The sequence below is a fragment of the Falco rusticolus genome, chromosome 12, assembly GCF_015220075.1.
Source record: "Falco rusticolus isolate bFalRus1 chromosome 12, bFalRus1.pri, whole genome shotgun sequence".
Classification (NCBI taxonomy): domain Eukaryota; kingdom Metazoa; phylum Chordata; class Aves; order Falconiformes; family Falconidae; genus Falco; species Falco rusticolus.
Window position 1 is genome coordinate 671,378 of NC_051198.1, and position 12,079 is coordinate 683,456.

General features: G+C 46.9%; 1 protein-coding gene and 1 long non-coding RNA gene across 5 annotated transcripts in view; one reads left to right on the forward strand and one right to left on the reverse strand.

Moving 5' to 3' along the window:
• RALGAPA2 (Ral GTPase activating protein catalytic subunit alpha 2) overlaps positions 1-3,935 on the reverse strand; it is a 136,466-nt gene extending 132,531 nt beyond the window's left edge. For 3 of the 4 annotated variants that reach the window (XM_037405406.1, XM_037405408.1, XM_037405410.1), the window contains exon 1: positions 3,531-3,935. In XM_037405406.1, coding sequence (XP_037261303.1) covers positions 3,531-3,636 — 106 coding nt within the window. In that variant the 5' untranslated portion in view covers positions 3,637-3,935. The remainder of the gene's footprint in view (positions 1-3,530) is intronic. The other variant, XM_037405407.1, reaches the window with a different exon arrangement.
• LOC119156072 overlaps positions 3,463-12,079 on the forward strand; it is a 90,739-nt gene continuing 82,122 nt past the window's right edge. Inside the window, exon 1 of the long non-coding RNA XR_005106963.1 lies at positions 3,463-3,559. This is a non-coding gene — a long non-coding RNA (uncharacterized LOC119156072). The remainder of the gene's footprint in view (positions 3,560-12,079) is intronic.

Genomic DNA, 12,079 nt, shown 5'->3' on the forward strand with positions numbered 1-12,079 from the left:
GGGTGGGGTGGGGTGGGGGTGGAGAAACATCCAACTATTTTTGAGCATTTATACCAAAGTTTTCCTTAAATACAGTAGAGGTTTTACCATGTGTTTCTTCATCTTCTGTGCTGAATAATACCACAAAACATATACTGGCAACAATATCTATGAAGATACTATCTTCAAAAAGCCACTCTCATATTATCTAAAATGTTTACATTCATGTTCTCTAAAGTGGACATCTCAGGAACGTAACCAGAGCCTGCTTTGATGTAGTCCCTGCAATAAACCACATCCACTAGAAAACAGCCAGCTGTCACATCACAGCACTTCAGCTAATAAGCCACTAATACGCTACCTGGCCCTCTGGCACCGATAACAATTTCCACTTAAAACCAATGTTCAACCATAAGTTCAATCAAAAAATCAGGCCACTATCCCCAAATGTAACACACACTTGGAAGAAAAGCTACTTCCTGTGAAGTGATGGGTGTATTCCCACCCCCTTGCCAAGTGGGTAATAAGTACCTTTACACAAAACCACCAGACAACACTACCTTCTGCACCATCTGCTTTGGAACATAAATTAATTTCGTCACACTAATAGGCATATTTTTCCCTTTGTTCCACCCGTCAGGTCTGTCACAGGAGCCTGACAACCTCCTCTGTACTGCACAGTCGCACAAAAACATAACACTCCCGTAAGATGGGTATAACCGAGAGCCATAGCAAGTTCAGGACTTCATCTTTAACTAGTCATGTCTTGGTTTCAGCCATGTCTTTCTGAGAGACCATAAGGGGAACATTAACAAAAAGTTGCTGTATTTCTTATTTCTTCAAATCTGCTTTTTTTAGCGAAGCTAGTGGGAAAGGAAGAAATGTAAGGTCTGAGAGCTCACAGTACATTCTGTTAGAGCAGTATTTCTCAGGGTGGTTTCACAAAACATTCTAAACCTCATCTCATAAACAAAGAATTCCCCAAAACTTTTTACAATGACACTTGATGTTATTTTAACATTGTTTGCACAGCACACGAGTGATAAGACATACACAGTTAAAAGGCATATCATAATGCAGGTAAGGTATCTCCTCCCATCTTTCTATATACATGCCCTTAGGCCCTTAGGTATCTAGATACATAGTACGATTAAAAAAAAAAACAACCCACACACAAAAAATCCCCACCACCAAACAAAAAACCCAAAACAAACCACAAAAACAACCAAACAAAATATTTATACACCTCCAGCACAAGAAATGTACACATCTGGTCCCCAGAGAGAGACTGACACAAAACTGACCACTGACTGCTAACTATTAAAAATTTTTATATGCAGAATAGGAGGAATTTATACCCAGAGGAGTCATATACCCTTTACTCACAGCTAACGCCAAAGCAAAGCTTCAATACTGTTCACGAAACCCACGATGGATGCAGGTGCTGAGGGACTCTAACATGTGAGCCTCTTGTCTCCCACCACCACGCACAAGTGGTCAGAACTGCTCTACTTTTGAGTCCAGGTTATGAAGCTGAAATCTCTATCTATGGATTGGGCATGTTGAACATGCCTATCATTGCTCAAAAGATGAGCAAGTTCTGGCCACTTCTAGAGCATGGCCTAAGACCACTTAGTCCAGCATTTTGTCCACTAATCAATTACCCACAAAAATCTCTTCTTGAGATTAGCTACTTAAATGAAGTAGAACACAGGCAAACAATGTCTTTAAATCTGTGATGATTACCCACACCTGTAAGAAACGCATCCCCCAAAAATCAGCAAGACTCCCATAACAAGCTAAATCATCACAAACTTACTCATTCATCTCCACATTCTCATGAAGTACAGCTTTCTCAAAGGGACCATCCCAAGGGGAGACTAATCACTACTCTTCTCCCTCAGGATCATTCCCACCGTCAACATCACAAAAGTTCCTCGCTTTGTTACAGTACATTCAAAACTTCTTTTGTATATATTGTGCTATCAGTGGAATATCACAGGAAAAAGCTTTTAATCTCAAGCTCAATCTTGAGCACCACCACTGAGCCTGCGCTCCAAACCACAGCGAGGTTCCTTAGTGCAAGCCTTGCAGCGTCGTGCCAGGCTGAGGACTGAAGGGGAGCGCTTTTGCTCTGCAAGGCCTGAGCTACCCCCTGGGCAGTGACTCTGGCTCTGTGCACCCCTCACACCACACAGGGCAAGCATGGTGGGGGCTGAAGGAGAACTGCATGAACACCAACTGACCTGCCTCTCCTCAGTGGAAGACATATCAGCCAATTTCTGCTCTCTCAATGAGCTACTAACCTCAGGCCCTCCCCTCCAGCCACTTCTCACAGCTCCTAACGCAGCACCTATGAAGCTCCTAACACAACGCCTTTGAAGCTCCTACATACCTGCCAAACTTGACTGAAATGGTAGATTAGAGTACACAAAAAATACAAATCAGATCCTTTTTTCCTTGTTTCTCAGGAGGACAATCCAAAACAAGATAAACAAATACTAACACTGATTCTCCTGAACTGGGACAGAGCACAAAAGCTCTTAAAAAAGCCTTTTCCTGCTGCAGTTTGCTGAGCAATGGAGCACACAAGGCCACCCAAAACCTTGCAAACCATAGCTCACAGCCAAAATACATTAACTGGTTTCAGTGTTCAGAATAAAAAGACCAGGGTCAAGGCTTCAACTGTAAGGTGACATTACAGAGAGGTACAACCTTGCCACAGACATGGGAAGGGCACCACAAAATACTATTACATGACCTCCTGCAAAGTTTTTTTTTAAAAAAAAAAACCAACACTGAACTAAAATTAAAAACCCCAAAAATTAACGTTGTTGACAAAAGCAGAGTTTCTACATATTGATCTTTCAAAGAACCCTGTAGGAAACACATCTACGTACTATTTTGTACCCAAATGTACTATTTTGAACCCAAACAACACCACTGCATCACAAATATTTTGGCACTGAGCAACACAAGTTTCCCCAAGCCAGAAGCAGCAAAACACCCAACTGCCTCTAAGAGCTCCTCTAACTTTTCAAAGGACACACACTGCTACCTTTCAACAGCTATAACCAGGAGAGCTTATTACAGAGCTCCCCAGAACTGCAAAAGGAGCTTGAAGAAAACTGAGGAAACGTAAGGCAGAACAAGGTGCCTTCAGCAAGGGTTGCCCCCGAAGAGTTTTAATCACCCAGCGTTACTCTTTCTTGAGGACAGCGCTGACCCGGCAACCCAGCCAGCGCTATGGATCGGTCCGAGGCGCGCCAGAGGGCGAGTAGCGAAGCGCGCCCAGCCAGCCGCCCGCGGCACCGCCGGCAACACTCCCTGAGGGGAAGCGGCGGCTGCCCCCGCGCCCCGGGCCGCTGCCCTGCCCGGGACCGCCTCGGCCGCCAGCACGGCGGGCGGTGGCTGCCGGCGGGCAGACACGGGGCGAGGAGCCCTGAGGGAGAAGCAGGGGGCGGGGGTCCGCGCCCCGCCCCTGCCCCACCCTCTCCCCTCACGGCGCGGCGGGAAACGGGTCCGCACCCCGCCGGCCGCCCCCCACTCACCCAGCAGCGCCCGGAGATGCTTGAGGCGGGTGAGTACGTCCCGCTTGGGGTCCAGTGCCTTCTGGGTGGATTTCCTGACATCGGCGTGGCCCTTCCTGGAGAACATCCCGGCGCGGGGCGGGCGGCGGGGGGCGCCGGCAGCTGAGGGGAACGGGCTCCCTTGGGGGCTGCGGCGGGTGCGGGCCGCGCAGCGGCTGTTGTCCGCGGGAGGGGCTGAGGGCCCGGCGGCCGGGCAGGTGCGGGGAGCGGGCGCCCACAGCCCTGCCCGCTACGGCTGCGCCGCCCGGGGCCAGCGGGGAGGGAGGGAGGGAGGGGGGAAGATGGGAGCGTCCCCACCGGGCGACCGAGCTCGTCGCCCGCCGCCTCACGGGTGGGCGTGCCAGCGCGAAACCGGCCGGCCCCGCCGCCAGCTGACCGCCCCCCGCGCGGGCTGCGCGCTGCGCAGGCGTGCCGCCGCCGGGCGGGAAGACTACGGCCCCCGGCGTGCCCCGCGGCGGGCGGCTCCGCGCGGGCCGCACCGGGAGTGGGTGGTGCTGCGGCCGGCGGGGCCCGTCGCCCATGGCGTCACGCCGGCGTTGTCCTGACGTCATCTCCCAGGGCGTCCCCGATGAGGCGACCGTGCGGCGGCCCTGTCGGTGCTGCGTAGGGGCGGGAAGAGCCCGAGCCCCGCGGGCACTTCGTCGGCTGCGGGCCCCGCCGGGCTAGGCCGCGGCCCTCCAGCGCCCGGCACGCCCGCCCCAGCGCTGAGGCCGCCCCCGCGCGGTACCCGCTGCGGCCGGTCGGGCCGCCCGGGGTGGCGGTGCTGAGGCCGCGGGGCGTGGCAGGCCCAGCTGGCGGGCCGGGGGCGGCCGGGGCCCGGCGAGGCGCAGTGGCAGCGGGAGAGCGGCGCCGGTGCCGTAGGCAGGGCGGTGTGGACGGGCGCGCTGCTGGGAGTTGGCACCGGGCTACACTCGGTTGTGTTTAGGGGAAAAGCCCTCGCCTTTGAATAACTGCTTGCCCTGTAGCAACGTAAATAAGCCCTGTCATTACTCCCGTGACACGTCGGGGGGGTAAAAGACTGAGCAGAGTTACAGTTACACAACAAAAGCAGGTTTTGCCCTGGAAATAGAAGGCAGCAGGGTTTCAGCTAAAGACCCTCGGATCATCTTGGTAAAAATCCTGGGTAGAGATGTAAATTTTAATAAGCTCCAAGGCCAGATGAGGCCCTAAAAAAGAACAATGTATTTCAGAGAAAGAAATTGCACATAAATGTCTTAGATTTTAAACAAAATTATTTAAAAATTAATTTACGTCATATATTTATAGGGATTATTTTTCAGCCATGAACCATTGTAGAAAAATGTCACAAGAGCTACTGTTGTTAGGATGACAGGATACATCACTGCTGCGTCTTGCTTCCTCTGAGCCTTTTCAAGGATCATTTTTTTCTGCAAAGGTCTGGAGCCCACAAAGCAACGTGTCAACAAGAGCTAAGTACATCCTGCTAGCGAAGGGACAGTCCCAGTGTCTCCACCCCTGGGATGACCACATGGCAAGTGAGATCAGGGAACTGGTCTGGGTGAAAATCAACCTGGTAAAGTAAACAAACAAGCAGGCAGCAAGAGTTTGTGGTGGAAGGGGGCTGTAGTTGGTGCTCATGGTGCTGCTGGTTGCACAACATGGTTGCAACCATGGCACAGCTTTCACCCCTTTGAAGCATAGTTGGATTCTGGAAGGTGGGGAGCAAAGGCTGGTTGCGTCTCATCGTGCTACCCTGTAGAGCCACCAAACCTTGTGGTATTCCTGCTGCTCTTTAAGAATCCACTTCCTGGAGTCACAGGAAGATGACTAGTGCTGACATGCACAAAACAGTTTGAATGACCTTGGAATCAGGCACAGAGAATTTATTGTCGCCTAATAGTCTATTGTTTTGGCGCCAGTAAAAGGCTTACAGTAATTCGTATTGCATATTCTTCCCATAACACTGTTACACAATGTCTTATTCTAAAGAAGTTATAAATCTTCAGCAATTGTCTAAAATTGTTGGTCATGTGTTGCGAATTGAGCATCTGCAGCTTCCTGAGAAGAGCAAATGGGGTCATTCCAGCTTTTCCCTGTCATTACCACAAATCAATATATGCAGTTGGCTCAGGAAACACATGGCTAAAATCTTGGCTTGTTCTTTTCTTTTTTCTTTTGTTTTTCCTTCCCCTTTATTTTAATTGACTTAGAAAAGCAACAACTTTCAGTTTGTCTCTTCTGGCAATTTCTGATCATTCCATGTTTTTTGTCTTTTCCTGCTTTGCTAAAAAAAAAAAAATAGGTCATTGTTATTGCAGATAAAGCAGTTGTTGTCATATAGCTGCTTTAATGTCTTTTCTGATAACTTTTCTGGTAACTAGGAAAGCATTTTGGTGCTTAGCACCTAATTGCATAGCTTTAGGCACTCCGTGTTTTGAAGTTTGCCAGAAATTCTTCTTGTTAAAAGCTCCACAGAATATAGATTTCATTACTCGAATCGCAGTGCTCTGTGAGGGCAGTCCTTTCTCTCCCTATTAGGTTCTGGAAGATGTGGTCACGTGAAGAGCTGAGTGAGTCAGTATCGTTTAACACTAGGATAATTACAGTGGTTTGGTTTGTTGGTTTTTTTACTTTTGTGCTTTAATCACAGAATTAAGGTTATTTGAACTCAGTTCTTGTGCATTGGTGAGCTGCAGAGTTGAGAGAGTGCACCTGATGCTGTAGGCAGGTAGCAGGCAGTTAATGCGCCATGGGACAGGACATTCATACCTGGAGCTTGTAGGGTTGACACTGATGAGTGAATGTGTTGTGATATCCAACTGCAAGCAACCAGAGGAGGTTTGAACACCACCACCTTTGTTTCCAGCAGTGTTGGAAAGCCTAGTGCAGGGCACATGGACCAAATTCAACTCTGCTGCCATTACAGTTAAAGTGTTACCATGTTTTCTGCTTAAGTGAGGACTTAATCTGATCTCTGTATCACTAGTGGCTCATCTGAATAAGAAATAAGCAGGCTGATAAAGGGACACACACTGACATATTAGAGTGGATTTCTTTGAGAAGGGGTTTTGGCCTCTTGGTTGCAATGAAGAAAACTTCAAAGCTCCGAGAAATTAAGATACTTCCATACAGGCTGTGATGAGAGACTGCTTCTCAAAAGTTTCTTGTCCTAGTTTTCAGAGGGCATATATTACTTGGAAATACACAGTTTCATAAAAGCTTTTAAAAATTGAAGTTATCCTAAAGATTTTTGACAATTTTCCTGGTTGTTTTTGATATGTCTTTGCATTAGCTGCATCATAGCAGTAAAAAACTGGTAAATTGTGGATGTTATAACTTGCATTTTCTTCTGCATGTCATGTGTCATATGAGACAATATTTTGTTCTGCTTGTAAATGCGTTACTGTACGCTAGCTAATCTTCATGGTGTACAATTCCTTTGTCTTTTATTAAGAACAAGCAAGCAATCAGTACAGCAGCGAGGTGCAAACCTATTTAACTGTTTCTCCTCTGAGTATATTAGGTAAGCAAATACAGATCTTTAACCTATTAGTTAAAGCATCATAAAATACAACTTTTCAAATTAATCATTTATGAGTTGATGTAACATAATGCAAACCAGAAATCCCAGTAAACGTGCAGCAATGATTTCAGCCTGTGTAGGGGAACTGCTTGTAAAATCCTATGACTTAACATTTTCTAACAATATAACAGTTGCAATTTCCCAGAAAGTCAGATGATGGATTTGCAGAAGTTGATGCTTAAGGTAGAAGAATTTCCTGGAAGAGATTTGGTCATTCAGCTTTCAGGATCTGAAGTAAAAATCTATATAAAGCAGCCATGCAAGCGGACAAAGCAGTCATCAGTTATCACAGAACTGAACTTTAAAAGGTCACAGCACAATGTGATGTCCTAAGTGAGCTGAACGTAACATACAGACATAAGCACGGCAGTGGTGCAAATGGATTCGGTATTCATTTAGGTAAATCACTCCCTTGTGCAGGAATCAGCCTTTTAGCTGTGTGTTTGTTCGGGCAATGCAGTGGGCAGACCCTCACCCATGCTGGCCTCAGCAGAGGAAGACCAGTGTTGCATCAGTATAGGCAAGATCTCTGAGAAGTCGTAGCACAGCCAAGACCCCACAGACAAAGGAGAAAATTATGACCTTGAAAATAACGTCACTGCAGTGTCTGCCCTGAGGAGGAGAGCCTGCCTACCAGTCACAGCCTCTCTGCTGTACATGGCCTTGTTGCTGTAGAGAGCTACTAGAGGAGTTACTATTTCAGCCACTCATTGCATATAAGCGATACAAGTAAGGGGCAGCACATTTCCAGTCTAGAATAGCTGAAATAATTACTATGCATTTACACTACAGGCAGGCATGCTATCCCTGAATTGGTGTGACTCATGCGTTTTGTTCCTCCCCTCTTGGAAGCAGCATGGTACTTCCAGAGAGTAAGGGGGTCACACCAGCAGTGACAGCCTCGCAGCGGGCATTGCCCCTGCATCTTCTTGCAGCTGGTCCCTGCCACTTATGCTCAGTGTCTGCCTTTGCCACCTCTGGGACACTGTGAGGGGTAGGTGGGGCAGGGGAGCAGAACCGAAGTGCACAGTATTGGTCTTTGGTCACGTTTTCTGCCCTCACTTCTGGGCTGCCAGCTGCCTGGGCGTGGGCTTTTGGCTAATGGGTGCCCACAAAGCAGCAGCAGGACATGTCCCCAGCACGTTTTCTGCTGGAGTGAGTCACTGGGACACAGATCATGTGAAGGGGAGGACACTGAGCAGTGCTCTCCCCGGAGAGCTTTGCCTTGGAAAGGAAGAGGCTTCCCGAAATTCTCCAAGACACAAAAGCTGCAGGTCTACTGCTGTGCCCTCCAAGGAGGGATGTTTTCCCACACCCTGTGCATCTGCTTGCTTGCACTGCTTCCTGATGTCAGGCCTGCGCAAGGCCTGAGCACCATCCAAAGGACAGACGAAAAGCTCAGCAAGGTCTCAAGCCCGAACAGAGCCAGGTGCCTGCACAGGGACACCCCTCCTGCCCTGGGGCTGTCTGTTTGCTGCGGGTGGAGAGTAACCTCATGAGAGATCAGGGCTATGCCACCTCCAATCCTTTTAGAGACCAGAGCAGAGCAGCAGGTGCTGACCCAGTGCTGGCTCCTGTAAGCCACAACCCATCGGTCCCTGTGCCTTACGCACTCACTTTTCCATGGATGACTGACCCAAGACGTGAAGGTACAAGCACACATCCCACGTTGTCCTCACTCAATTTCTGAATTTATTTCTGATGCATTGTGGGAGAGCATAGCAGTCCTGAGGAGTAACGGCTAGCTATGGGTCTCAGGGGTTTTCTTATCACCGTCTTGAAGACATGCTTACCTCCTAAATTTCACATCAGAAAGATGACACAAATCACATGTCGATGGTCAGAGAGCAGTGACTTACCATTAGCGTACAACAAAATGTGTCAAACAGTCAAAAGTAATAGGATGTGCCTCATTTGCTTTACTCTTTTCACTTCAGTGGGCCAGGAGAAGCAGGAATTGCGCTGTGTTTCTGTGCTCCTAAGGCACTAAGCTCCTTAGTCACAGAGGGCTGGAATCGCTGTCCTGTTTTTGTACCCGCCATAAGCAAGGGTGGGCAGTGGTAAGAAATTCTACCTCTTGCTGCGGAGTTTGTGGAAAGGTGAAACCTGCCGCTGCAGCTGTAAATACAGCCACCTGAATTTCACTGGACTTGATGAACAGGCAAGGTTACTTTTCCTTGAGTCTGAAATTTTAATGACAGAGATTAAATTACAAAACTTCTCTGCTTACTTGTGTAAATATAACACTTTATAATGAGCCTGAAAAAAAGGGTAGGGAAAAAGTAAATAAGAGAGACTTGCCTCTTAAATAACGTACAGGTGAGATAATAACTTCCTTTGCATAGGATGCTGGCACTGATTATTTGTCCTTCAAACGAAATGCTTCAAATTGTACTTAGTTATTTTTTGTGTCCTGTTGCATATCCTTGGTCTGATACATCCATTAAGGCACACTAGCTTCTTATTCCTGCATTCAAGTCAACTCACTTGATGGTTTCTGACTTGGGTACAGTGTGCAGTTTGCTTGACGGAGCTTTGGTACTGTGTCAGCGTGCTGCATGTGGAAATGGAACTCTGCACTTGATATGACTAAGTGTGTGTAAAAGACTTGTAGCTGGCTCTGAGTTTGATGGGTTTATTTTCCTAACAGTGGTCCTATAGGATGTGGAGGCATGGATCCCTGCACCTACAAGGTACTGCTTTAGACTCAAAGCCGTATGGTTAGCACTTGATTTCTAATATACATCTGACTTTTCCAAAGTCTAGATCCTGCAGACTGCTTTCCATGGATCAACTTCTGCAAAGGTTCGGCATTTCGCTGAGTTTATGAAAGCAAAGGTGCCTCATCCATTTGCACTCACTGAGGATCTCCCCCAGTGACTCGTTGGCAGCCCAAGGGTTTCTTGCCATCCCTTTGCCTGTTGCAGATGAATTAATGACTGACACAGACTCTGAAGTGTTGGAGGAGCTGGCAGTGCAAAGGAATCAGGAGAATGTGACCAGTGCCCATCTTATCTGGCAGGTAAAGAAAAGCAGTTCAAAGGTGCACAGTGTCTGCAGGGGATGTCTCCTGAAGAAGCGTGCTGACTCTCAGATAAACACGGTTCCCAGAAAACAGTTAATTATTTCGCATGAGTTACTTATTTAATACTTACTTCACAGGAGTTGAATATTGACTTTAGGCAAAGCAGATGGGACTCCTTGGCAGCAGCGTTTTGGCCAGTTCCTTTGGGGACAGGTGATAGCACAGAAATGAACTACGCTGAAATAAACCACACTTCAAGCTGGGAACAGGAGTGTCCCTAAGCAGAGCAGTGGTTAGGGACTGTGTTTTCAGAAGTTCCTAATCCTGGAAATCTGGCAGTAAAAGGGCACGGGCCTTCTGGGTGCTGGGCTATTTAGGAAAAATCTGTTGGAAAATTTCTAACCATTGCAGCATATGAGGCTTTAAAATGTCATTCATACAGTAAAAATGATAGACAGGAAAAAACCACTGTCAAAAAAATACATCAGATTTCCATCTGCCAGAATTTCAAACTGTATGAGGGAAAGAGAAGAATTTATGTCTACGAGTGGAAAAAAAACCAAAATAGAAGGCACATGGATTGCATGTCCCTTGGTGCCTTCCGAAAGGAAATAGCACAGAGAATGAGGAAATTTCATGGAGTAAAAATACCAGCCCACTAAGGAGAGATCAAACTACGCTCACAAAAGCTTGCACTGCATGGAGAGGTTTATGGCAAGTTGTGAAAGCCCATAACCTACTGCCCTGGCCAAGATCTTTCCATGAGGTGTTACAGCTCAACTGGAAGCTGGACTAAGAAAGCAGAGATGGCTTATACAATAAAAGCAGGAAAATCACTACTCTGCCTCCCTGCTCTGTGTGTCGTGGTACAGAGATAAAGTGCTGCTTGTCTCAACTGCACTAAATCTGAGATAAGTATTGTTTACTTCACCCATCTCCAAGAGGAAAGGTCACTTGTAGTCTCAGTAGAGCTCCGTAATTTCCTCCTGGCAGCGTTCACCTCTGCTCATCCGGCATCAGGAGGATCTGGGAGCCCCCGCTTCCCTCCTTTGGCCGCCTAGCCATATCCTGGCTTTTGGGGACACCTGTTAACCCTCTCACTGCCTGTCTTTGCCCCTGTCTTCCCTGGAGCTGACTGAAGAAATAGGCAGGGTATGTCAGTGATACGGTCTTAAATAGCAGTGAGATGCAGGCAGTCAGACTTACAGAAATACTTCTGGTCCTAAGAAATAACGCACAGAGGGTGAGAAGTAAAGGTCATTTTTTAGTATAAGTTACAGATGAAGCATTCTCCCATATGAAATAAGAGTCATCTTTTTGCTCTTGTCCTCTGCTCAGCTTGCTTGTTTTGGTTTGTGTATTGCCATATATTGAACCTAAGCTCTCCTTTTATGACTCAACAATATATTCATATTGTGTTTTTTCTCTCACCTTGTGTTTGCTCTTTGTCACTCTAAGGCAATTCCAATAAATGAGGAAGGAAACGGCTGACTGGGATCGCCCTTAAGCCGAGCTTTGTTAACATCAAGAATGACCACGCAGATTGTCTTAACCCTGAGTGCAATTTATACCGACAAACCAGACTTTATCTAATGGCTGCGTAATGTGTTATATTCTCCTTCTGAAAGTAAGATCTCAAATTCTCTTGTAGATAAGGAAGAGAACAAAAAAACCTTCAAAATAAAAGAGAAACACACAAAGCAACCGCTGGCCACTGATGTTACACAGGTTCTTCCTTCTTTTCTTCTTTTGCAAATAAATGACTGCAGAAAGCAGTGCAGTAATTATAGCCTTCAGAAATGGCTTAGGTTTTCCTCCATGGACAAGCATGACAAAAAATAATAAAAAATAATTTTTACCAACACAGCTGGTGTTCAGATGAAATTATGTGGTTAGCTTTGAAACGATATTAAAAGAGAAATTTTAATTAACCTGTACCAC